This window comes from Protopterus annectens, chromosome 16.part0 (genome assembly GCF_019279795.1).
Source record: "Protopterus annectens isolate FY-2018-M chromosome 16.part0, PAN1.0, whole genome shotgun sequence".
NCBI classification, from domain to species: Eukaryota; Metazoa; Chordata; order Ceratodontiformes; family Protopteridae; genus Protopterus; species Protopterus annectens.
The window spans coordinates 313,390,777-313,418,108 of record NC_056750.1 but is presented as its reverse complement, the minus strand read 5'-3'; the positions used below and the strand labels follow the sequence as shown (position 1 = coordinate 313,418,108).

The 27,332-nt window shown below is 37.6% G+C and overlaps 1 protein-coding gene across 1 annotated transcript in view; it reads right to left on the bottom strand.

Annotated features, from left to right (window-relative positions):
• The window catches only part of LOC122790589 (potassium channel subfamily T member 1), a 1,237,971-nt gene that overhangs the window by 1,134,087 nt on the left and 76,552 nt on the right, over window positions 1–27,332 (bottom strand). Inside the window, exon 2 of the mRNA XM_044058115.1 lies at window positions 25,507–25,586. Within this exon, the coding sequence (XP_043914050.1) occupies window positions 25,507–25,586 (80 nt within the window). The remainder of the gene's footprint in view (window positions 1–25,506; window positions 25,587–27,332) is intronic.

The window sequence follows — 27,332 nt, the reverse complement described above, 5'->3', positions numbered from 1 at the left end:
TATATGGTTGCATCTCTCACATGTTTTGGAATTTGTTGGGAGGAGGAGAGGGTTGTCTGTGTACATGAGGCAGTTGTAACATTGCCTCAAGATTCACAGATTCACCAGCTGGACCGGAGAGGAGATTGACAAACTACATATAGCAATAGTAGCAGAAAGTACTGGGTCACATCAAAGGCTTGAAAGAGGCCATTGTTAAGAAGAAAGCAAGAACTGTTTCATTGTTATATAAAGCTTGGCATTAAATAACAGAGTCCAGGTTTTGCTATAACGGAATAACTATGCAAAGATAACCACATGAGCAGCCAGAATGCAATTCAAATCATATATTTTACTGTACACGTTTTAAGAAATGGGTAGACTGGCCTAAACTCCAGAGTGATGTGTGTGCCTTTTTTTAGAAATAATTCCTGGGAAATACTATTCAGAAATGAAGAGACATATGCAGGAACAGTTTTAGTGCCACACCATACTGTGATCCATTTGATGTCCATTGTCATGCAAAGTTGCCTAATTAGTTGAATCTAGCCAAGCTGGAAATGTGAGACTCTAGCCCACTGAAGGAGGGGAGATGGGAGGACTAACTTGGCCAGGAGCTGAAAATTGCAAAACTGCTCTTTGTGAAAAGTCTTTTTTTTTTCTCAGTAATTTGTTGACATGTTTGCAAGCTTCTTTCATAGACTATGTAGTACATAAGTATGAACAACATTTGTAAACCTCAGAGCAGACCAGTCAATGACACAAGATCTGTAGGCTCTCAGACTTAGCAGCTTTTTTCAGGTGTTCTATTCTAAGTGAATGGAAGTCAAGTCTGACAACAAATAAATGTAGGACTACTTGTTCTCAGAATCTGTGCTCACGTAGTGCATTATGGGACAGATTTAGCTTTCCAAAGGAATGTCAGTCAGCCCTCAAATGGACCGAGAATAATAATAAAAAAAAAAAATTAAAAAAAATTGGTAATGAGTACTTATTTTGCTACAGACAGCTTTTGGAGGTGGCAAGACAAAAAGTATATTTTTCATCATTTTCTTGTAGTGGTCCTTCATGCAAATTTCTCTGATTGTTTTTAGTGTGTAATAACTCAGGTGGGAAGGGCTGTATTCACCAAATCTGCTAACTTGTGACACTAAACGGGAAGTGTTCTGTCCTTCTCACAAATCCTCTGTTCTTTCATACCCCCCCTACACTTGTGCCATTTTATACTACACTCTTCTACTTTTTCCCTGTCTGTCCTGTAATTGTGGGACGTGGAAAGTAAGTTGTGGCATAAATAGGATCTTAGAGAGCTGTTTGTATACTCACTTGTTAACTGTAATTTCTGTGTTAGTTCTAGTTACAAAATTGATTTACAGTGTTTGGAATGCAACTGGTTGGTTCACTGAGATGACTGTATTGAAATTGCCTGATCAAAATAATTTCTTTTGTTTTACTGCTGCTTTGTTATATTTGCACCCTCATAATAAGTGAGTAAAATGTAATGAATTTTGACGGTAATCACTAGTTACTGATAATTATGTAGACAGTCTTTAGGCATTGTTGACTAAAGTCAGTCACATTTTACATGGTAGCAGTTTGCTAATAGTTCTGTTTAATGTATATATATATATATATATATATATATATATATATATATATATAGGCGGCCATGGTGGTGCAGCAGTTAGTGTTGCCGCCTCACAGCAAGAGGTTCTTCAGTTCGATTCTCGGCTGGGGTGCCTTCTGTGCGGAGTCTGCATGTCCTCCGTGTGGTTGTGTGGGTTTCCTCTGGGTGCTCCGGTTTCCTCCTACATCCCAAGGACATGCTGCAGGTGGATTGGACACTCTAAATTGGCCCTAGGTGTGAGTGCATGCATGTGTGTGCCTTCTGTGGAAGGTTGGGCGCCGGGCTGGCAACTTGACACCGTAAAACTCCACTTCCAATCATGAGCGGACAGATGATCTGCTGTGGCGACCCCTAACTGGGAAAAGCCAAAAGAAGAAGAAGAAGATATATATATATATATATATATATATATATATATATATATATATATATATATATATATATATATATATATATATATATATATATATATCTTTTTTATAAAGTTCAGTTTATTGTTGTGGTTTGTTTTGCTGTTTACTAAAATTGAAGCTACTGTACATCTTATTCTTCCCAACTGATACCCACTTAAGTCTCTGAACTTGCCCTTCTACTTTTATTTCACACAGGAAGTGCAAATCCCCCTAAGGTACTTAATTCTTACAGTTGCTGACAGGGGAGGAATGCCAGACTGGTAGGGTTGCCACCTTTTCAGATGGCCAAAGTGGGACAATTGTGGTACAAACATCAGATTTTGCAGGCCAAAACATACCCATGGCCAGTACAAGGGACAGAACTTCACTTTTTTGCATAAATAAAAGCTTATTATTGTAGCATTTTAGTTGCCTATTCTGTTTCTTATAACATTTAGGTGTTTCAGATACAGAATAACTGTTTTATGCAACTATTACATAAAACATAGGAAATAATTTTGCCCTAATATTTCAGGACAGTTGCCATTCTTACAATATTTTTGCAGGACACAACTGCCCAAAGAGGGATTGTCCCTCGCAAAGTGGGACAGGTGGTAACCCTACAGACTGGGTAACTGTTTTTTTTTTTTTTTTGGTCCTCAAACCTACTGTAGAGAGCCACCAGATCAAGGAGAATAATCTCTCAACAAATGTATTGACTTAGGCTCAGGCTTCAGTCATTGATGTTAACTAAGAGTGTTCTTCTCATCACCCACAATGCATTGGTTGCATATGTATGGATGCTACTAAATTCTTTTTTATTAATCATATTGATCCTACTACCATTGGAACTGCTGGATATCTTTATTTCACACACCTCTGGTTTCTGCTTTGTATCTTTCAGTACATAAAACACTGTAATGGGTGTAGCAATTTCAATGATTTATGACACTTTTGTCCTTTTTCATGCATTAGTACACATGGTTTTCTTATATCTGTATTCTTACCATTGATAATGGGCGAGTCCCATGTTATCTGAACTTTATCATAATCAATAATGCCTTGTGGTTTATGTTTTCAATGTGTCTGAGCTACTTGTATATTGCAGTGTTTGTGCAATCCTGAGTTAAACAGTCTTGCCACATTACTGCGACATTCAGTAAGCAGACCCTCTGCCATGAGTGCATTGTAACAAGCAATGAGATTTGCAAATGTTTCTAGATTTGCTTTACAAAACCTACATTTGTCTGTTTCACCCATTGTTTCAAAAGACTTTGTAAACCGAAGTGTGCGTAGCCCATTATCTTGGGACACCGTCATTAGCCTTTCATCTTTTGGTTTCAATTTGTCTTTCCTTAACCCTTCCTGCATCAAATATCAATCCGCATGTTGTTGTTCTAGGAGTTTAATATATGTGTGACACTAGATTTGTCAGCGATCCAATTTTCTTTTGGTCATTTGCATTATTTCTGCCAGTTGCTGCCTGATTCTCTTCTATGTCTGGGTTGATTTAATTTCTACAACTTACTGAAATGTTTTTGCTAAGCTAAGCATCTGATATTTCTTCTCTTTGTGCTTTAGGACTTCACTTTGTTTGGATCTGATGAGCTCAGGAAATATGCATACTGTCCCATGATTGCAGACTTATACACACAGTCTGTTTCGAGAAGACCTATGCGCCTTCAGAGTGAGGGATATTGAATCTTGGTATGCACTGTGTTATACACCATTTTTCCTGTTGCTAAGCAGGTTTGTGTCCATCAAGGATGTTCATAAAAGTACTTTTTACCCAAGGTTAAATCTTTATGTAAACGTGTTAATACCTATTGTCACTTGTCTTGTATATCTGAATAAGGCAATGAGGCTTTGGTGTTCATTTAAGTACTTTATTATAAACAAACTCATCAGGATGGATAGCAAGAACATAGGTTCATAGGTGTATACTAGGCTAATGACCTTAGAGCCTTTACAAGCCTAGCCCATAGAAGTACCCTGGCATTGTGCTGCCCGACATTATTTCCCAGTGCCTCTATCAAGTGGAGCCACTGGAGTGATCCCTGGGGTGAACTTTCTATTTCCCATCCACTCATCAAGATTTCTCTTGAAGAGGGCCAGTGAGGTGCTCTGCTTGACATGTATGGAAAGTCTATTCCAGAGCATGGGCAGTCTCTGGGTTATGAACCTGTCCCTGAACCTTAAATGTACTAACTGACTGACTTCTACACACATGCATGCTTTCACTCTGGCTGCTCACTCAAAATGGCACTCTTGCTTGCACGTGCTCAGTACTTATATGAACGGGCCTGCTGACTGGAAAGCTTCTTTAAGAACTATCACACACTCTGATCTATATCCTTCCTCTTTACTGAGCTGTCTTGCAATGATAATGACATTTCAATAGGCATGCAAATTATACAGACAATAATGAATAAAAGAACACTCATGTCCAGGTTGCCGTGTATCCAGAACTAAGTCTGGAAATATGACCTGATCTTGTAATGTAATAGTTAGGACTGGGTTTAGCAACAGAGACAGTCACTGGTGAATGTTCTGCTTTAGGATACGCAGGGATATTCTCAGGAACAGGGATATCTGTTGGAATGTCCCCTGGAACTGGAACACTGGATAAGTCACTTTGAGAACTATAGTCTTTATTACAAGCAAGATGCTGTAACACTGGTTTGGACATCGGTAATAGATGCTTCTGATTCTGCCTAAATTCCATTCCCTGAAATTCCACAATGTACGATCTCAGGTATTGACACAAACATTTCACAAATCCAATCCGATCAAAAGCTTTTGCTGCCTCACTATTTGCCTTTCTTGTCATGGATTGAGCAGTTTACTGGTCTTATCATAATGGCACTTCTGGGACAAATGCTTTTTCAGGAGTTGAGCTTTCACTGCCTTTTTGTTCTTAGCACATGAAACCAACAAATTTCTACTGATTGGTAGTGTGGTTCTGGTTTGCCTTAACGTACGTCTATGGGCAGGTGAACCATGATGATTATTGCAAGGAATGTTTCTGAGGTTCAGGGGATTTAAAAAAAACATCGGTATTGTCTTGTTTTGATTTCTCTAACAGCTGTTTTGCACATTGAACTGCATGTTCCTCCAAACCATTTGACTGTGGGTATTCGAGAGTACTTGTAATATGAACAAAGTCCCACATTTCAGCAAATTTCTTGAGCTGCTGACTTGTAAACTATGCACATTGTCAGAAATGGCTCTGTATAGACTACCATGGACAGAAAAATATCTCTTTGGATTAGTAATGACAGTACTGGACATTAGGTTAGGAAGTAGGTCAATCTCAAACCAATTTGAATAAGAGTCTACTAATACCAAGTAATGTTGACCATTCCACTCGAAAATGTCTGTGGCTACAGTCGACCAAAGTAGTTCAGGAATCTGGCTCAGCTGAAGTGGCTCTTTTTGTCGGTGAGGTTTAGTACCATTACAAACAGAACAAGATGAGAGTTCTTTCTCAATATCTTTTGACAAAGAAGGCCAAAATACTAGTCCTCTCACCCTTCTTTTGGTAGAATACATTCCTGGGTGGTTACGATGCAAGATCTTAATATATTATTGTTGTGAGGACTTTGGAACAATCACTTTTGGACCTTTTATGATGTTACCACTGTCAGACAAAATCTCATCTCTGTAAGGAAAATACTGTTGCATGTCTACTGGTAAACAGTATTCCTTTGAAGGCCATCCATGAATGATAAAGTGGTTGAGCTTCTGGAGAATTGGATCTGAAGCTGGTTGAGTTCTAAGCTTATCAAGATATGTGAAATAAAGAAATTCTCACTTCCATGATTTCAAAATTAGGTTTCTCATTTTCATTCTGTTCAGTGTTTCTTTCTGGGAAATCTGGATAAAGTATCACCAAGGTAGAGAAGTTTGCCTTTTCTGTAAACAAGATTGAAATTGTACTTTTACAATTTGAGCATCATGCATTGCAAACTAGCAGGAGCTGTGTTCATTGGCTTTCTTAAAATAATGACTAAAGGTTGGTGGTCAGTCTCGATTTAAATAGGTTGGCCATAAATATAATTATGGAACTTCAAACATGCAAACAATTGCCAAGAGTTCATTCACTATCTGAGTATACTGCATCTCAGTTTGGGTTAGAGTTCTGGGTGCATAGGCTACTGGTCACCCTCTTGAAGAATGACTGCAGCAAGACCAAACTTAAAAGCATCACAGGAAAGAGTTACTGGTTTGTGAGCATCATACTATCTTAAAGTGGGTGGACTGGCAATTCTGTGATTCAGGACATCAAGTGCTCTTTGGTGTTGTTTTGACCAGGATATATCTTTGCATGCCAGCTCTCTGAGTGGTGCTGAAAGTTGGCTCAAATCTGGAATTAACTTGCCTAGATAGTTGAACATGTCAAGAAAATGTTGTAGGGCTTGGACGTTGTCTGGAGCTGGCATCTCAAGAATTGCTATTTGCTTGGAAGGATCTGGTCATAAGCCTGAACTGGTAAACAAATAACCAACATAAGTAACTTCTCATAGCCTGAATTTGCATTTCAGAGGATTCAACTTAAGATTCACTTCATAAGCTCTTTCCAGAACTTTCTTGAGGATTCTATCATGTTCGACTTCAACATTGCCTCCTACAAGAATATCATCTACTATAATAGCATATGGATAGCCAGAAAAAATTTGCTCCATCACATGCTGAAAGACTTCATTGGCTGACTTTATTCTAAATCGCATTCTCAGAAATCTGTACTTTCAAAATGGTGTACTGAACATACTTGGCAATGAATATTTACGGTCAAGTAAAATTTTCCAAAACTAAGTTTTTACATCTAAGACAGAAAAAACAGTGGCACTGGGCATAAGAGCAGGGACTTCTTTGACTGTGTGCATTGAATGATGAGGTTGTTTTAGTACTTTGTTCGAGTCTCTTGGGTCAATATATATTCTATCATCTGAGCTTTTCTTATGAGCTATTGCCATGGAGGTTACCCATTCAGTTGGTTCTTCTACTATACAAATTACTCCTTGCTGCACCATTCTGTTTAGCTCAGCTTTGACTCTGTTCTGCATAGCTACTGGAACTTTACGTGCTGGTATGATAACTGCGCTTACTTCAAAATCCAACTTCATGGAGTGCACAACTGAGAGTTTGCCTAACTTATCTTCTAAAATATCAGCATAGTCAGAAAAAAATAGTCTGGGTGAAACTGGAATCATTATTCTTCAAGCTTACATGGTGGACTTCCTTATTAAAGGAAAGCAGTCCCATTTTCAAATGGTCGCTGAGGCCTAATAGTGACTGCATGTGTCTGTTGACTATGTAAACTTGCAAGTCATAGCTGTTCCTAGCAGAGTAACATGAAAACACTATTGAGCCTTTGGTTTGAATTTCTTCACCATCATAAGCAACAAGCTTTGCTCACTTTGCCAAATCAAGCTTCTCACCAGCTTTTACTCTAGCAAACATTTTTGCTGACATAACATTGCACTTTGAACCAGTATCAACTTTGAGCTCTACGGGTCTTTCATTAATCTAAACAGTACAAAATACCTCATTCTTTGCCCAAAATCTATTGCACTGACTGTTTCATCAAGCACAGACACACCATCAACATAAAAAGTAGGGTCACAGCTTTCTTATTGATAAACTTGTCTCTTTCACTGCTCTTTTTTAATAAAAGAATGAGCCTCTTTTGATTTACAAAACCTTTTGAAATGATTTTACTTTTTACATTTGTGGCACTGCTGACCAAAAGCTAAGCACTTTTCTCTTTTAGGTTCATGATTGCCACCACAATTATGACAGTTGACTATGAGGCTAAATGGGGGCACATTCTTTGATTTTGCTGACTCACCCTTGTGCTTCACTGAGCATGCTCTGGATTTTGCTAGAAAGGCTCTGAGTTTCACTGAAGCTGCCCCACCCTTAGACCTGTATGTTTTAACTACATGCTGCATACTATCTACATTAGCAGTAGAAGCCGCGTGTGTGCTTTTTTCATTTGCAAGCATGTGTGTGTGCTTTTCTGTAAGCTTGTATATCTGGCAAATCTATATGGCCTTTTTCAAAGTTAAATTACTGTCTTGAAGCAAAATCTCTCTCACTGCATCATCTTTAATACCACACACAAGGCTGTCTTTTATCAGCTCATCTCTTAAATCATAAAATCTTTTAGCCTTATTTCTCAAGTCAGTTATATATGCTGCAAAAGTCTCACCAGGCTTTTGATCTCTTATGTAAAATAAGTGCCTTTCCAATATTCATTTGGGGGTTACATGTTTCTCTAAATTTATGTTTTAAGCACTCAGGGTCTTCCCAGGTTTCAGCTGGTTCAACTATATGGCGGATTCCCCCTCCACTTGCATATGCAACAGGTGTATACACAGAAGAATGCTCTCTTTCAACGGCTTCTGACCCAGCTAAATTAAGGAGAATACATGCCTTTGCACTTGAGTCTTTGTCAGAAAAAGCAGACTGTATGAAAATATTGTACTCTTGCTCAAACACTCTTCAATTTTCTGCAATATTATCATCAAACAAAAGTGGACTTGGTTTGCAAAATCCTTCTGCCATGCCAACAAATTATGTTTCAACACAATGCAAATATAGCCCTTGTAATTATGTATGAAGATGCACACACACCAGATACTTGTAATAACATTCAAATGCATAATAAACTCTTGAAAGACTGCAGTTTGCAAAATATTCTTTGGCATGGATGTACTTTCTGAAATAACTGTACTGCAATGCTGCACACATGTGCCAACACTTTGCATACTTCAGATACTTTGAATAGCTTTAGTTAAGGTGAAATAGTAGTACATACTGAAAAACATTAGTCATTTCCCCTTTTTTATACATTTTATGCGATTCAACTATAAAACACTAGCTATGGAACGATTGCTCAGGCAGTACTGATTCACCAAATTAACGCTTTTGTTCTTATTTTATTGACCAAGAATTTCTTCAGTAAATAACCATCATACATAACTACCATGTTTAAAAAAAAACACACCTAAAATCACATGATATTGTACAACCAATAAACATTCACCATTCCTTAATTGTAAAATTTAACTCATTCAATAATTTTTATATATGAGATTATTTATTTAAAACCATATTAAATTAATTAAATTCCCCAATGACTCAAATAATTTGGAAAAATCATAACTTTTTTGCTACAATAAAACATTTTAAATGTATATATTCATTAAACTCTGGCTTACGATAAGCTGCAACCCTAATCTGCCACTCTGCTTCATAACACTCAAGTTTAACATAATAATTTCCAATAAACCCTGTTGTGTTGACCTGGTCTAGTACAAAAAAATTTTTTTTTTTTTAAATTGTCACATATTTGTGAATGTTTTGCTAAGGCATTGTTTATATCCCTTTGTGATAAAACAAAAGGATATAACCAATGCCTTAGCAAAAATATCGTGGCTATGTATATTTATTTTCTGAAGAAGTTCTTGGTCAATAAAATAAGAACAAAACCGCTAATTTGGTGAATCAATACTTGCATGAGGCAAACATTCTATAGCCTTATGAGTATTTTATGCGAATCGGATATTGTTTCAAACACTTTTTAATTATTTCAAATATTTGTGTCAATATGTCACAGTTTCAGACATTTCATTTAATTAGAAACTCATTTTGAGCATTGTGAGTGCCTTGTTTTATATTCGTTGAGTAAAAAATCATTTAAGAGAGTTTTAGTACCTGGAAGCACATGCAGATGCCTTTGTCTATTTTTCTCTTCAAATTTTTTTTAGCTGCATTTTTTTATATAAGTAGTTTGGCTTTCTTCTTTGAATACAAATCATACCATATCAGATCTACTCTTTTCTTTCCCATGTCTGTGTTTCTTTTTTTTCACTTTTCAATAACCTCTTATTTTTTATCTATATCTTGTTTCACTTCCTCTGTCACTTCCTTTTCAAGGTGGCCCAATGCTGTTCATTTAGGCAATGTTTTGTCTTGATCTGGTACATTCTGGGCCTTAGGTTACTATCTGTGTTTTTAATAGATTTTTTTGTGTATTATTTTTGTGTGTAATAGTAACAATACATAATTTCCTCATTGTCATTAACAATCCATTCTATTGTCTCTATGCCTTCTGTTTGGCCTACCAGTTTATTTGTTTTTTTAGGGGGACTACTCTACTTCCACATAACATTGAGGATCACCCTTCTTCCTGGCTTAGCCCTGTGCCAGGACTGTTTCCATTTTCTGAGAACCTGTCTTTTCCAGTCCTGGTACCAGTGCATACACCAATAGAGGGATTTTTTTTTTATTATTCTGAAAGTTCTGTACCTTTTTAAGTTTTTGGTTTACCTTTCTCTATACTATATAAAATAAAGTGGATATTTCAGTGTCATGTGAAGGTGTTCATTAAGACTTGAGGAGGGATTAATTTCCATCAATCTTACCCACTTTATCTTTCTGATTCAGTTTTCATTCAGGCGGTCTACTCTGTTCTTTAATTTCTCAAATCTTTTGGGTTTCTAATACTATGATGAGAATGGACCTCATTCCTAAGTCAAAGTACAATTAAAGTTCACGAAATTACTGGTGTTTCAAATTTTGATGTCAGCCAAAAATACTCTTGGTAGCACCCGCAATGTGCCCAGTAATGACTCCTCCTGCAATTCGTATGGGGTTAGATGTATTGGTAACATATCTAAATACAATTGTAGATTCCTTTTTATAAGACCCATTGCTCCTTCTACAACTGTCTGGGCATCTTTCTTTCAAATTGCTCTCATTTCTGCCTGCAGATCCTGATATTGTATGACTTTATGTCTCTCTGTACGCAAGACACTGTAGTCACTGGGTGTGGCCATTTCAATGATCACTGCTACTTTTCATGGGTACCTATACCTAGTTTTCTAGCATCTTTCTTTTGAACTGTTGGTAATGGGTGATCCCATGTGATGTAGACTTCATTTACAGTGATGCTTTGTGGCTCAGGCTTCCAGTGTTTTTCAACTACTTCAATACCATGATGTTTGCACAATCCTTAGTGCAACAGTCTTGCCACATTATTATGCCTTTCAGTATACAGTCCTTCTGCCATTAGTATGCCACAACCAGCAATGAGGTGTGCAATTCTTTCCAGTTCTGTTTTACAAAACCTACATTTGTCTGTTTCTTCCACATGTTCAATGGACTTTCTAAACCAATGTGTATGCAGCCCACTATCTTGTGCCACCAATATTAACCTTTCATCTCTTGGTTTGAATTCTCCTCTCCTTAATCATTCTTGTGTTCAATCCTGATCAACATGAGGTTCTGCAAGAAGTTTTCTATACTTGCAACTGTATTTATGCATTTTCCACATTTCTTGCCTTCTCATCCTATCCTTCACCTTATATTCTTTCTTTTGTTTTTTAGCACATTCAGTTACTGCCTGATTTTTATCTGCTTCTGGTTTGATTTCCATTCCTGCTTGATGTCGACATGCTTCTGTTAGACTAAGAGGGGAATTCATCTCAGCTTTATTCTCCTCATGTTTCAAAACTTTCACTATGTTTGGGTCTTGTGAAGTCAGCAGATATGTATGAAGTCCCATGATTGCAGATCTATACATGTAATCCATTTCAAGGAGGCCCATCCCTCCTTTGGAATGGGGAATATATAGTCTTGGAATGCACTGATTTTTGTAAATCATTTGGTGAGCATGAAGCATCCTTCTTGTTTTCCTATCTAATCTATCCAACATGTTTTGTGGCCAGTCAATCACTCCAAAACTGTAGGTTAGGACAGAAAAAGCAAATTGGTTTATAGCTTGAATTTTGTTTCTAGATGTTAACGCTGTTTTCAGGATTAATTTAAGTCTTCTAAAATATTCCTAAGTTTTATTCACATTTGTTCGTGTTTTATTGTTGATCCTTCATCAATACCAAAATATTTATACATTCCCTGTTGCTCAAATTATTTTATATCACATTCCTATCCCAAAGTGATGTTTTCTTGGTGCTGCAGTTTTCCTGCTTTAAAGGTTGCTTTTGCACATTAGTCAAAACCAAATGACATTCTTATATACTCTGAAAAAGTTTTGACTACTTGCAATTGTGCTTTCAATTCCACATCTGATGAGCTATACAGTTTTAAATCATTGAGAAAGAGAAGATGAGAGGTCTTTACACTTTATGTTTCACTCTCTTTTTAATTTCTCCAAGACTTTTGGGTTTCTAATACCATGAAGGGAATGGTCCTCATTCCTAAGTCAAAGTACGATTAAAGTTCATGACATTAGTATTGTTTCAATCTTTGATATCATCCAGTAGTGCTCTTCGCAGCACCCACAATGTTCAAGTAATGACTCCTTCTGCAGTTCATATGGATTACATGTACTGGTAACATATCTAAATATGACTGCAAATTCTTTTTTATAAGCCCTGTTGCTCCTACTACTATTGGAAATGTCTGGGTATCTTTCTTCCACATTGCTTTCATTTCTGCATGCAGATCCTGATATTTTATGACTTTGTGTCTCTCTGTACGCAAGACACTGTAGTCACTGGGTGTGGCCATTTCAATAATCAATGCTACTCTTGTCTTCTTTTCTTGGACTACTATATCTGGTTTTCTAACATCTATCTTTTGAACTGTTGGTAATGGATGATCCCATGTGATGTAGACTTCTTCATTTTCTATGATGCTGTGTGGCTCATGTTTCCAGTGTTTTTTGGTCACGTCAATACCATAATGCTTGCACAATCCCCAGTGCAACAGTCTCGCCACATTATTATTCCTTTCAGTATACAGTCCTTCCGCCATTAGTATGTCGCAACCAGCAACGAGGTGTGCAATTGTTTTCAGTTCGGTTTTACAAAACCTACATTTGTCTGTTTCTCCAACATGTTCAGTGGACTTTATAAACCATCTTGTATGCAGCCCTCTATCTTGAGCCTCCAATATTAACAATTCATCTCTTGGCTTGAATTCACCTCCTCTTAACCATTCCTGTTTTCGTTCCTGATCAACATTAGGTTCTTCCAGAAGTTTTCTATACTATGCTTTTTCCACATTTCTTGCCTTCTCGTGTGATCCTTCACCTTATATTCTTTTTGTTTTTTGGCACATTCAGTTGCTGCCTGATTTTTATCTACTTCTGGTTTGATTTCCATTCCTGCTTGATGCTAAGCGTCTGCTAGATTAAGCAGAGAAGTCATCTTAGATTTATTCTCCTCATGTTTCAAAACTTTCACTACATGTGGGTCTTGTGAGGTCAGAAGATATGTGTGGAGCCCCATGATTGCTGATCTATACATATAATCAATCTCAAGGAGGCTCATACCCCCCTTCGGAACAGGGAATATATAATCTTGGTATGCATTGATTTTTATAAATCATTTGATGAGCTTGAAGCATCCTTCTTGTTTTCCTATCTAATCTATCCAATATGTTTTGGTGCCAGTCAATCACTCTCAAACTCTAAGTTAAGACAGGAAAAGCAAATTGGTTTATATCTTGAATTTTGTTCCTAGATGTCAACGCTGTTTTCAGGATTAATTTAAGTCTTCTAAAATATTCCTAAGTTTTATTCACATTTGATCATTTTTTATTGTTGATCCTCATCAATTCTCAAATAATTATATACTCCCTCTTGCTCAAGTTCTTATTATATCACATTCTTGTCCCTAATTGATGTCTTCTTGATGCTGCAGTTTTCCTGCTTTAAAGGTTGCTTTTGCATACTTATCAAGACCAAATGACATTTTTATGTCATCTAAAAAAGTTTTGACAACCTGCCACTGTGCTTTCAGTTCCTCATCTGATGAACTATGCAGCTTTCAATCATCAACAAAGAGAAGATGAGAAATCTTTACAATTTGTTGTTTTATAGGAGCCAAATTGTAGCCATGGCCAAAGCTGTTAAGTAAACAGCTTAATGGGTCAATGGCAAGACAGAATAGCAACGGTGACATAGATTCACCCTGGAATATCCCCCTTTGAATTTTTATCCATGGAATAATAATCTGTCCTTTATCATGGCTTAATTGCAAAAGTGGTCTGCTACTGTTTCATGGTCACTGCAATGTAGTCAAACATTTTAAGCAGTCTTTTATCCATGATTGTGGGATACTATCAAATGCTTTTTTATAGTCAATCCAAGCCATACTTAAATCTTCCCTTTTTTACAGTTCTCCAGTATGACTTTATTTAGCAACAGATGATCCTTTGTACCATATGACTTTCTTTTATTGCCCTTTTGTTCTACTGCCATAATTGAGTTTTCTTCTAAATAGAAAAATCAAATCTCTCAATTCACAAATTCCAGTTTTCAGATAAATTTCCCTATAGTAAGACGATTTCTGGGACTGAGATTAGATCATCATTTCTTTAAAATGATTAAGTACCGTAGGCTTATCAGTTTTTACAGCAAAAGACAAAATATGTGAATTCTTTGATAAATGAACAATAATTTGTTCTATTAGATTTCTACACTTCAGATAGAAGAAACAAATCTAAATGAATATATCTGTTCACTTCTAAAACTCCTGACAATATATAATGTTCATCCAGATGCAAAAACTCAGACAAATTGCTAGAGTTGATGAGTTCTTTAACGTGATGGCCAGGTACATGTTTAATGCTTGGTTACATTTCAAAGAAATGAATTCCACTTTATAAACAAACAGCACTATATTCTGTAACATACACAGATATCGTAACCTGAATAAAAGCAAAAGTAATCTGATGTGAAGAATATGAGAATATCAGACTTCTTAATGAATATAACAACACATAATAAGGAATAATGTAAGTAATGCTTCTTTTACATATACACAGCAGCCAAGATGACTTATTCAGTGTTTCTTTTAATTATATATGTGTATGTGTGTGTATGTGTGTGTGTGTGTGTGTGTGTGTGTGTGTGTGTGTGTGTGTATGTATGTATATATATATGTGTGTGTGTGTGTGTATATATATATATATATATATATATATATATATATATATATATATTTATATATATAGCTTTCGCTTTCTTTTCTCAATCCTAAAAGTATACATATAAAATTATTATTTGTAGTTGCAAAACAATGGATTATAATATATCCACGCAAGCATGGATAACATTTTATTACAATATGGCTTGGCTGGTTGGTTGTCCATCCTTACAACTATCCCTTCATCATTGTAGATGTAGATTTAATCTCAAACATGTTTCATTATTTAAACTAATTATGTATGTTATAGGGATATAATATTAAATGGAGCAGTATAAACTGATGATATAAAATATTACATCCGATTATTAACTGATCACCACTTTGAGTGCATTGTTAGTTCCTTGTCGTATTGTAATCCCTGCTCTTCTACAGCTGTCAATAATACAGGTTTCTTAGTAAATTCCATATTTTTATTGAAAATATATTATGCTGGTGAGCTACTATATTGCTATAATCCAGTAGTTTTGTAAATGAATGAGTATAATTAGTAATGAGGAATGGGCATTCTCTTTTTCATGAGCACATATTCTTATGATTCATTTAATTCAGTTTTTCACTGAAACTTGCAACAAGGTAGAATATCTGCTTTCCTTCAAATACAGCAACTTTGGAATTAGCTGCTGTAGTTATAGGCATCCTTCTCCTTCTACTGTAAAAGTTATGCAAAAAATACTTTATTTATTTAACATTTATTTACCAGGAAAGTCCGACTTGGAACAAAGCCAATTTTCAGCACAGGCCTGTGGAGAGACACTCCAGACGCATGTCTTTGTAATGTGGGAGGAGACCAGAGCAGATAAAGGAAACCCACACAAATGTAAGGAGGACATGTAGACTCCTCACAGAAGGTATCCCAGATGAGAATCGAACCAGAGAACCTCTTGCTGTGAGATGAAAATTCACCTGCTGTAGTGCTGCACAATCCAAAATTACATATTGAATTTCCCATTTATCAGGGGTCTATGAATGCATGCAATTCATGAATAAAGGAACACATAGTAAGGATATAATGATCACAATATGTTAAATCAAAAAGACATGCACCACACCAGTGGCATAGAGGGATAAATACCCTGACTTTAACCCAGGTGCCCTAGGTTCAATTTGCTGTTCTGGTGACTGAAGGAAGCTGCAGAGAGGGATGGGTGTTGCCATCCTGGGCTATATGGGTGGTCTTGTGGGCATTTTACCTGTAATGATCCCTGGTGGAGGCTAGGGTTGGCATATGGTAAGTGTGCCTAACCAGGGCTATAGGGTGGATATGTGGCTGAACTGCTGCAAAGGTGGGGCAATATGCCTCGTATCTCCATTGCACACCTGTACCTCAGGTTTTTCTGGGAATGCAAGGGAGGGGGAACCGATAGGTCATAAAGCAAAAAATCCCCCCCACCCCAGATGGATGCTTGGACATGCTGAGCCACCAGATGCTTAGTTCCATGGCTAGCACCATCATACTGGATAACATCTGTAGGGGCAAGAAGACAGCTGGTAGACCTGGCATGGACAAGTACAAGAATGCCAAGCCAGTAGCCACGAAGGACAGAAGAAAGAAAAAAGTGGAAAAAAAAAATATGCAAACAAAAAAATTCAACAAATCAAAAAGGCATTCATTGCTTCTGCAGTTGAGTTTTTACACAGGCCGTAGCTGTATACCCGACTGTTTTATGAACTTATCTAGAGGTGCAAATCTGATGTTCATCATGAAATTGTTGGAGTAGCCTAAGCTATATGGCATGTCAAAGATCAGCCAGTCAGACAGCTTTGAAATCATTATGGCACCTTAACAAGCTGTAGTCCATGAACTGTTTGAGGACAGTAGTATAATGTCAGTGGCTAGGGTCCCGAAACTTCAGAACTTTCTTGCTTTCAAATTGCATTCCTTCTTGTAAGTTTGAATGATTTATAGTTGGCAGGCACTTTACCAAGGCAGATAAATAGCCTGTCAGGGAATACCTTGAACTTAATCTTTTATGGGTTGTTCCTATCTGTCAAAAATATCAGCTACAGACTGGAAGTGATGTTTTAGTTGTTGTCAAAAAAAAAAATCTGTATTTTTTTTTTTTTTTTGTAATAGTTCCCTCTGGGTAATGTCTTTTAAATATTCGATTTTTGTGAGAGAAAGTTTTACTTTTTGGTCAAAACTTGGTGCTATTAGCTATGATTTGAGGTTTTGGAGGTTTTCATTTACCGATGATCCTAAGCTCTGCTACCTGCTTATCAGACACCTTTTCAGTAGTTAGATGATCCTGAGTCCCTGTTGTGATTCCCATATTATTTATCATATTTTGTGAGGTAAAGAATTAGTTTTCAATCAAAAACTGTTGTTATTGACTGGGGTTAGTGTGTTTTGTGGTTGCCACTAAGAGTTTTTATATTAGCACTTAACCTTTCTGTTAGGAGGTAAGAACAACCCTTCAAGGATCCACTAGTCACCTGTCAGACATCTTTATCTTTAGATTGGTGTTGCTGGATCCATGTAGGAATTCCCTTAAAATTAACCAATTTAAATGCATTCTTTTTTTTGTTACAAAGTGCTTTTAGGGACTGTAACAAGTATGTTTGATGGTTATCATTAAAATAAATAAATAAATAAATAAATAATTCTGACCTTAACTTTTCAGTCCTGGGCCCACTCCTGTTTGGCATCTACTTTTCTGAAGTACAAGCAAACACAGGAGGGTTATGGCTGACAAAGTTTGCAGATGACTGCAAACTGGGCGCCATAGTAGAAAACACATCTGACACAGATATCCTTCAGAAGGGTCTCACAGAAACGGATAACTGGTGCCAGAGCCACGGCCTAAAGTTAAATGCCAAAAAATGCATAGTCATACCCTTCGGGACAAACAAGGTTACCCCTAGCTATCAAATAGGTGGCAATCCACTGAGCACAGAAGAAGTTATCAGGGACCTGGGGACCCAGGTTGATAGTAGTCTGTCATTCGACACCCATGTAGCTAAAGTAGTTAGGAAGACCTTCTACATTGCCCACCTTATCATCATGAAGGGATTCTCATCTAGATCAAGGGAGGTCATAGTCTCCCTTTACTCATCACTCATCAGACCAATGATTGAGTACAATGCCCCATTCGGAATGTATCTGACCCGACACTTGCAGCAGCTGGAGAGGCCACAAAAGTTCCTCACCAAAAGGATAAAGGGTCTCAAAAATCTGTCCTATGCTGCCCGACTGAAAGAACTCCAGCTCTATTCAGTCGCCACCGCTTGCTCAGAGGTGACCTTTGCCTAACATACAAGGCCATGTCAAACCCAGATTTGATGAATATGCTTCACCTCAAAAAATCTAGATCCATCAGAGCCACAAGGGCGGGAGACTTAAACCTTGACACGGCTATTAATAGGACGTGCTGGAGGGATAGATTCATCACCCAAAGACTCCCTATGCTGTGGAACAAAATCCCGGTACATGTGAGGCAGAGCACCTCGCTGGCCTTGTTCAAGAGAAATCTTGACCAATGGATGGGAGATCGCAGATATACCCCAGGGATTACCTCAGTATCACTGCTTGACAGAGGCACAGCAAAATAATGGGTATAGTTCCCCATACTAAAGGGGTGGCGTAAGCCACAAAACGATGGGCTAGGCTTGTAAATGCCCTCGGGCAGATAGCCTAGTATGAACCTATGAACCTATGAACCTATGGAAGGTAAGACCAACTTTTTAAAGTCTGCTAACTGCTCGTCAAACACCTTTTGAGATTAGGACATGGACCTGGATATTTGTAATTTGAACATTCCATCCCCAAATCACAAGAAGAGAAAAACTGATGGGGGACTTCGGTCTTGACTCCAGTTTTCCCATCACCTGAGTCACTGATGGATAACTCTGTCACCATTTGTTGTTACATGCACCACTCATCTCTTTTTCTTTTTTTTAGTCCCTGTGGTGCTGCTGCTCAGGAAGCCACTAAGGACCAGGAGGCAGGCATGTCCTCTACAGCTGTTCAGTTACCTTTGTCAGGTAAGGGAGAACCACTCTTGCTGGCAGCAGAGAAGGGACCAGGTCATCCTCCTATGCTAAGCTGCTCTGAGGATCTTCTTTCCTAGAAAACAAACCATTCCTCAAGCCATTTTTTTTCTGGATAGTCTCCCAAGAAAAGGAAACATATGGGTGGATATTTATCTTCTCCTAATGCAAATAAGGAGAATTTGCTGGACTTTGCTAAAGATTTGTTTGCAGCATTCAGTCTTTACATGCTGAGTCTTCCCCAAGTTAAAAAGGAAAAGATTTTCCTCTACCTCAGATTCTGGTTTCTAGTCTGATTGACAGGATTTAGAAATAAAGTGACAAAATGTGGAACCTCATCATCATCAGCCCCTTTTTTCATTTTTTTCAACATGGGGTCGGGGTATCATGTTAACTGTCGCCAACTCTCTGGATTCAGTGTCACACTCCTGCCTTCTTCAACACTCATGCCTGATTGTCACAAATCTTCTTTCACACAATCCATCCACCTCTTTGCTGGATGTCCTTGCTTCCTCTTACCTTCTTCCTGTCTGTCCCAAATCTTCCTCACCAGATTGTCTTTTCTACACATGTGCCCAAACCACCGTAATCTGTTCTTGTTGATCTTTTCTGCAATTAGAGCTACTTTGGCTTCTGCTCTTATGTCCTCATTTCTTCATCTGTCCCACAGTGTGCATCCTACCACCTTTCTCAGGCACTTCATTTCCATCACATCTAGCTTTTTCAATTGTTCTGCCTTTACTGCCCAGGTATCTGTACCATACAGTAGTACTGCTCACACAACTGTCTTGTACACCTTACTTTTCAGCTTCTTTGGCATTCTTCTGTCATAGCCTACACCTGATGCCAGTTGGCTGCAGCCTCTCTGATACTAGCTTTGACCTCTTCATTCATACTACCCTGCTCCTCAACCATCCCTCTCAGATACTTGAAGCTGTTTACCTGTTCCACTGTCTTTCCTTCTATCTCTATTCTCATCTTCTTCTGATTTCACCAATTTGCTGACATTACCACTGTCTTATCTGTGCTTAGTTTCATCCCATGTGCCTTCAGATTTGCATTCCATTCTCCTATCCTTTGCTGAAGTTCTAGCTCAGAGTCTGTCTGTACTGCCACACCATCTGCATACAGCAGCTTTGTTGATCTGTCCCCTCTGACCTGTTTGCTAATGTAGTCCATCACCAGTATGAACAGTAGTGGGCTCAGAACTGAACCCTGGTGTACACCGAGTCCCACTGGGAACCCCTCTGTGAGGCTGAACACTGTTTGGACTTGAGTCACTGGGTCCTTGTACGTAGCCTGCACTAATTCTACCAAAACAATAAAGTTTTTGTGGAACCTGTCTTTGAGGAAAGTTATTCTTCAGATTACCCTCCTGAAGAGTTTTTTTTCTTTTTTTTCTGATACTATTACCAGAATGAAGGCCTTGTTACAGTGTAAATAAAAGGAAATTCTAGAATATCATCAAAGATATTATGATTTGTTACACATGTAGACTATCCTCAACCTGCAACTGTTCCTCTTATGTTACCAGGTTTAGAGGATTTTTTTTGCTGCTAGCAATTTGCCTGAGGGTCAAGCAACTCCTCCCAAAAACTATAAGTTATTTATGGTGCCCCCATCCCACAACATCTTTTTTTCTAACCCCATGTCAGATCCCACAATGATTTCTCTCTCAGAATCAGCTTGAGCTGCTACCTTATTCCTTCTGACAAGCTGGAGAATGCCTCTGATAGGTTTGGGAAGAAAGTTTTTGTTAGCTTCCTTCGACAATGTGAGATAGTTAATTGTTCACCTTCCTTCTGCAGAGACTAAGGCATCTCTTGAATTCATTTTTATGCTTTGCATCTCAAGTAACCAAACATTATCTAAAATATGCTTATGACACTGCTGATGCTTTATCTATCTAGAGCAGCTGCCACTGGGTCGTTGCTCAGATGATTTGTCTGGCTATATCCTCAGATTTCTTCCCTTGATAAAAAGCTCTTATTTTGTTTTTCCTCTGCTAAGGTCCATAAAAGGTTTGATGAAAGTGGAATATTTTTCAACCCTTCTTGGCAAAATATAAAAGAAACTTTTCTTCCAATTCAGGTTCCTTTTTCAGGAAAAAGAATATGTGTTCCCAGCAAAACACAAGCAAACAAAATTTCAAAGAGCAATGGCAGGGGGGCTCAGTGAGGAGAGGAAGGAAGGTCATCCCAAAACAAAGTACAGTTTAAGAAATCAGACTGAATATATGCCCCCTCAAGCATCATCCCCTTCCCACTCTAGCAATCCTGTAAATCTAATCCATAATCCTGTGAGGCAACGGATAACTTTAGACATTTGGGTAAGGAGAATTATTCTGAAACGATTTAGCAGTCAGTGGGATTCCCGTACTATTTTTAAGGAGCCCTCTGCATCCATCCAGTCAAACCTCCGTATTCCAGATCTGATGCTGTCTCGGGAGGGGGGGGAGTTGAACCTGCTCCTCCATGATCAAATAGGGAGCGGTTTTTATTCAATAATCATTCTGATGCCAAAGAAAGAAGGAACCTAGAGGTCTGTCCTAGACCTCTTTTCTAAACCTTCACAGCAAAATTACAAAATTTGAAATACTCTGTCTACAATCTGTGTTACTTCTCATTCCACCTCCTAGTTTTCTAGTAACTCTGGATTTAAAAGATGCTTATCGTTTTATTCCATTTTGCAAAGATTTCAGATGCTTTTTACATTTTTACTTTTGTACCTTTTCCTTTATCAATAGCTCCAAGAGTGCTTGCAAAGTTCTTGGCTCCCATAATAACCCCTTGCAGGTTACAAGGCATTCACATTTTCGCAAATTTAGGTGATTACATTATTTTTACATATTCTTTCACAAGTTATTAAGAATCTTTTTTCTCAGCCTGGATTTTCAGGTAAACATACAGAAAGCTTCTCTTACTTCATCTGTTAGAACAGTGTTTGTGGGATGACTACTGGATACACCCTTTAAGATGGCCTTTCTTCCTCAGTAAAGAGTGGAATTTTACAAGGAGCAGTTTCTGATATTTTCAACCAGACTCAAATATCCTCCTGAGAATATCTCAAGAGTTCTAGGTTTCCTAGCCTCTGCTATTATCATGCTTCCTTTGACCAGATCTCATATAAGGAAAGTTCAATGGTTTATCAAATCAGTTTGGACCCAACACCAGCACCCCCTTTCATTTCAGATCTCACTGCAGGTGTTTGTGAAAAAGGGCTACTCTGGTGGGTGAATTATCTACATCTCAAACAAGGTCTCCCCCTTCCCTTACAGCCACTTCTCAGTCTGTAACCACAAATGCATCACACTTTGCCTGGGGAGCTGTGTTCAAAGGAGATGAACGTCCAGGGCTTATGGGAAAAGCATGGCATATAAATGTCAGAAAAAGCCATCTCAGTAAATTCTGTCAAATCTCTGAATCCTCTTTGGTCTTCAGGCTCTCTGTTAGTAATCAGAAACAACACCACAGTAATGTGGTACATAAACAAAAGAAGCAAGCTCTACCCCCTTTGCTGTCTAACTATGAAAGCTTAGGATCAAGTGACTCAGCACAATATGTTTTCCCAGACTTCCTACATTTCATTTCAGCAACTTTACTGCAGACAAGCTGAGCAGGACAAGGACAGATCCTCATGAATGGAAGTTGCTCCTGGGGGTCTTCCAGGAGTGAATTTATGTTTGTGGGGCACTCCTCAAGCAGATGTTTGGTAACAGCCAAAACAGAAAGATAAGAAAATGCTATTCCAGTACTCCTTGCACATGGGCCTGGAAAACAGACATCTATTCATTCCAGTGGATGGGAATGTTCCTATATGCCCTCCCTTCCTCTCATACCCAGGAGTCTTCTAAAGATACAGAAGGACTCCCCAAAGATAATTATGGTAACCTTCCTTTGACCCAGACAACAGTGGTTCACCGTTCTTTTAAACAAGTCCAAGGGCAATTATAGGCTTCCTCAAAGAATGGACTTACTCACACAGGACAGGGGTTGTTTGATACACCCCAGTCTTTACCTTCTTCAACTGACTGCCTGGATAATAGAATATTAATACCGTTTGGTCACTTTTTTCTGAGAACATGCAGCAGATAATAAAGGAGTCAAAGAAACCTTCCACTTGAAAATCATAGATGGGTAAGTGGAAAATAATTTTCTACTTGGTGCCAAGACATGAACCAGGGCTCTTTTATTGATCAGACTCCTTTGGTTAAACAACATTTGTGTGAGTTATTATCCTCTAGCCTTTCGTGGTCTTATATTAAGACTCATCGCTCAGACATCTCTGCTTGTTTACCTTTAGATTCCTCCTTTCTACCTTATCTTAAAGTGAGATGGTTTTTAAAAGGAGTTTTACATATCTGACCACCTAGAAGACAGGCGTCTCCTTCTTGGAATCTCAATTTTGTATTAGAAAAACTTACACCGCTTCTTTTTGACCTACTAAGGAGGCTGATTTGAAGCTCTGAACTTGAAACACATTTGTCACAGATAGGAGGTTTAGAAAACAAATCCTTCCTTTATGCATAAGGTTGTTTTAGAGTTTACATTGAACTAAACGATTCACCTCTCTATTTTCTTTCCAAAACCTAAAAATGAGGCTGAAAGAATTTTATAAACTCTAGATGTACACCGGTAAGTCACATGCTACACTTACAAGACAAAAATTGTCATAACTTCTGATCAAATGTCTGTTTTTCCTTTGAAGGTAAGAAAAAGAGACAATCAGCATCAACGCAAACAATTTCTAAATGGTTGTCTCATGCTATTCCTTTTTGTTATTCTTAGCATAACAATGCACTTCCAACCAAAGTCAGAGCCTTTGCTCCCAGGAATCTAGTTACATTTGTAGCATTTTGGAATGGGGTGGACTCTAAACAATTTTAAATGTAGCAACTTGGTCATCTGCCTACACCTAAACTACAAATGACATTCTTCTCTAGTCCCAGTGCAGGCTTTGCTAGGACTATTCTCCAGGAGCTCTTGGACTCTGATCTTTCTTCCTTCTCTCTTGCTTTGTAAGCTATCTCCACCAACACGTCTCACTCACATTATCCGTCTCACATTCACCTCTAGAACCTTCTTTTCCCCTTTGCAATTTCAATCACTTCTAGTCCTTCTCCTTCTGCAATCTGGTTTTAGCCTACTACACTATCTGCTGACTAGCAAAAAAAAAAAAAAAGCATAAAAGGCTGCTGTTTTTCTGCAGCTTTGTCTATTTTATGTCTTTATTATGAAACGACTTATTGAAGTATACAGTGCTAATGGCCCACTGAAATTTATGTCTATATATTGAATATTGTATGTGTATTGAATTATACTCATCTTTCTTTGCCCAAAACAATAATATGTATCTGTGCCTTACTGTACTATCAGCAATGATTTCATTACTGTGCAGACTTTTCAAAACACTATTGAATGATTTTTATATACCATGTATAAACGTTTACAAAATGTCTTTATCACTGGACTATATATATACTTGTAAAATGCTGGGTATTGCTACTCTATTTACCAGACTATGTATATACTTGTAAAATGTTGCTTTTTATATACTATGTATAAATCTTTATCTATTATGTATCATTTGGAGATTTTCTTCCTTGGCCTCTGTTGAAAACGAGACTCTGTGCCTAGTCAGACTTTCCTGGACAGCAATTACAATAAATAAATAAAAGCTCTAGTTTTCATCTCATATTGCTTGGAACTGCAACAGTGATATAATGATGGATATAGAGCAACAATGTAAGCAAACGTAGCATAACAGAAGATGTTCAAATATATCACTGTTGCAGTAGTCACTCTCTCTCTTCACCTGCTTTTTTTCCTATTTTTTTATGTCATGATAAAGAATTTTTTTACTGCTACATTTTTTATTTGGTAGAATTCTAGGTTACCTTTCCTGAGCAAGGAAACGGACATTTTGGCTTCCTGGTCACTGACTTTATAGTGCTCGCTGAGATGTACAGCGGCTAGAGCATGTGAAAGACCCCTAAAGCATTGGAAGCTGGTCAGCAGACCTGATCCTTAGTAAGATGCCCCATATAGCCTAGGAGACCATAAAAGTGATCTGGTTAGACGTCTACTGTTATGGTAAGTTTACTTAACACTATTGTATTTCCATGCCATTCAAAATGTGCAAACATAAGGTACATTAAAGAATGTGTTAATAACAGCAATAACATCCCAGGTCTGTTAATACCAATTGAAACCTCACAAGACATTGTTATACCTTGTTAGAGCTGCCTTACTTCGGAGTAAAATGATCAACAGACTGTAGGTACATAGGTTAGTATTAGGCTAACTGCCCTTGTGAGACATTTTAAGCCTAGCCAATTATCCCTTGTGAGACTCAAACCCTGCACCATGAGTTTGCAAGGCAAACACCTTAACCATTAGGCCACCCTCCAAACCTTTGATTGAACATTTATCTCTACTTTTTTTCATATATCTCAAAAGTGCACTACAGAGTCATACAGGAAATCTGAAAAACAAAAAACAAAACAAAAAATACAACAAGCAAAGACAAATTGCTTTTGAAATGCTTTATAACTTACTTGATCTTTGGTTTTTGATAAAGAACAGTTTGAGGCGCTCCTTGAAGGTATTCTCATTTACATAAAATTCAACTTGTACTCTGAAAAAGGAAACAAGTAGCATTTTGTTAGTGAAGATTTTTATGCAATCAGACCACAGAACATTTCATAGTCTATTAGTCTTGGTGTATAGCAAGTTACAATATGTGTGTATAGATAATATTATGTATTATCTACGTACTGATTTATGTTAATCATGCCTTTTAACAATATTCTCTAGCAACCCCACTATTGTGTAGAGTATTGCTGCAGGTCATTTATTAGTAGCATTTCTACAGTGTCATACGCTATGTTCCCAAATTATGTTAAGCTTCAGAAAGTCTCTCCAATAATATGCACATACACCTTGAGTTTACACATATATAAAGAAGCATTGATGCAGCTGAAAATGAAAATAGAATGTTTCAGTATTCTAACATTCCTAACAGGATGAACAAAATTCTTCATTCTGAGAAGCAACTTATAGTAAACCGTATATGCAAAGAGGAAACGTCCATAAACAAGCAATATCCTGTTGAAAATGTATTCTATAAAATGAATTAGAAGCTAGAAACTAGCTGAAAAATATGTAATACTTAAATGCCATTTTGATAAAACCAGTACACTGGATAGTGTTCATTGAATACTGAGCAGCACTTTGAGAAAACTAACAAGGGATGTGCCAAAAAATATCTGATTTGCTCATTTTAATTAAAAGAAAATTTATAACTTTCACAATATAAAAGCAACAAAGCAAGAAGTAAAATTCAATAACGTTTCATATACCCTTTTAAAGCTTTTATCATCCAAGCCTTCAGTAATAGATAAAGTAGTCATTTATATTCCATGAAAGATATCCTCTGAATGGCTCACACAACTTTGATTCAGATAGAATGACACTTACAATGCTAGACCAAATCTCTTAGTATTGGATCTCTTTTTTAATTTACTTTGCTTACTGATTTCTGGGGTATAATGAATGTTATAACTTAGCCTAAAAGTCCTTTTCCCTGACAGCACTACCTTGTGTTTATAGATATGAAAATGCTGCTATGTTTAAATTTCTACATTGAGAAACGGATATGGCCAAACTGGTTTTGTGTGCATAATATATATTTATGTTCATAAAACAAACACTGATAAGAGTGAAGACAAACAGAATGATCATTTTACATTGAATTTAAAATGATCAAAATCAACAAAAAGTAAAAGTACTTTTTTGCATGGAATCAAGCCCCACACACCCACCATACTCCCTGGTAATTATATATACCAGCCAAGGGCACCCGCAGGCAGGTGCAAGGGGGTGCACTTGCACCCCCCTGGATTTTCTAAGCGCTATATACGCTACACACTTTTTTTTTTCCACTTACTTTTGTTTTTTCCATTTTCCACGTAGCCTGCATTGTTATTTTTCAGAAGTAGAGAACTGTTACTGGAGATGGCGTGGCAGGCAGTCACATGACTGACGCGAGTCTGACATCATGATTGACAACTCTACAAGCCTCAAACTCCCAAGTAATCGCGTTATTCGCGTTCGCGTAGTACGTTGCAACTTGATGGAAGAAGACTGCGGTGGACATTGGTGGAAAAGTCAATATTTGATGATTTCATGCTCAGGATGGAGCAATTGCAAACCAAACCATCGTGTTTCGTGTGGTGAGTGGTGGAAGGACTGGAGGTGGTGCGTATGGTGTTGGTATTAGAAGAGAGAAGGTAGGTTGTTGTTTTATACTTTTGAAGGTGACTGACTGTCTTGGCACCAAAACGCAAAAGTGGCGTGGCACACTTGTGTTTGTGTGTGTGTG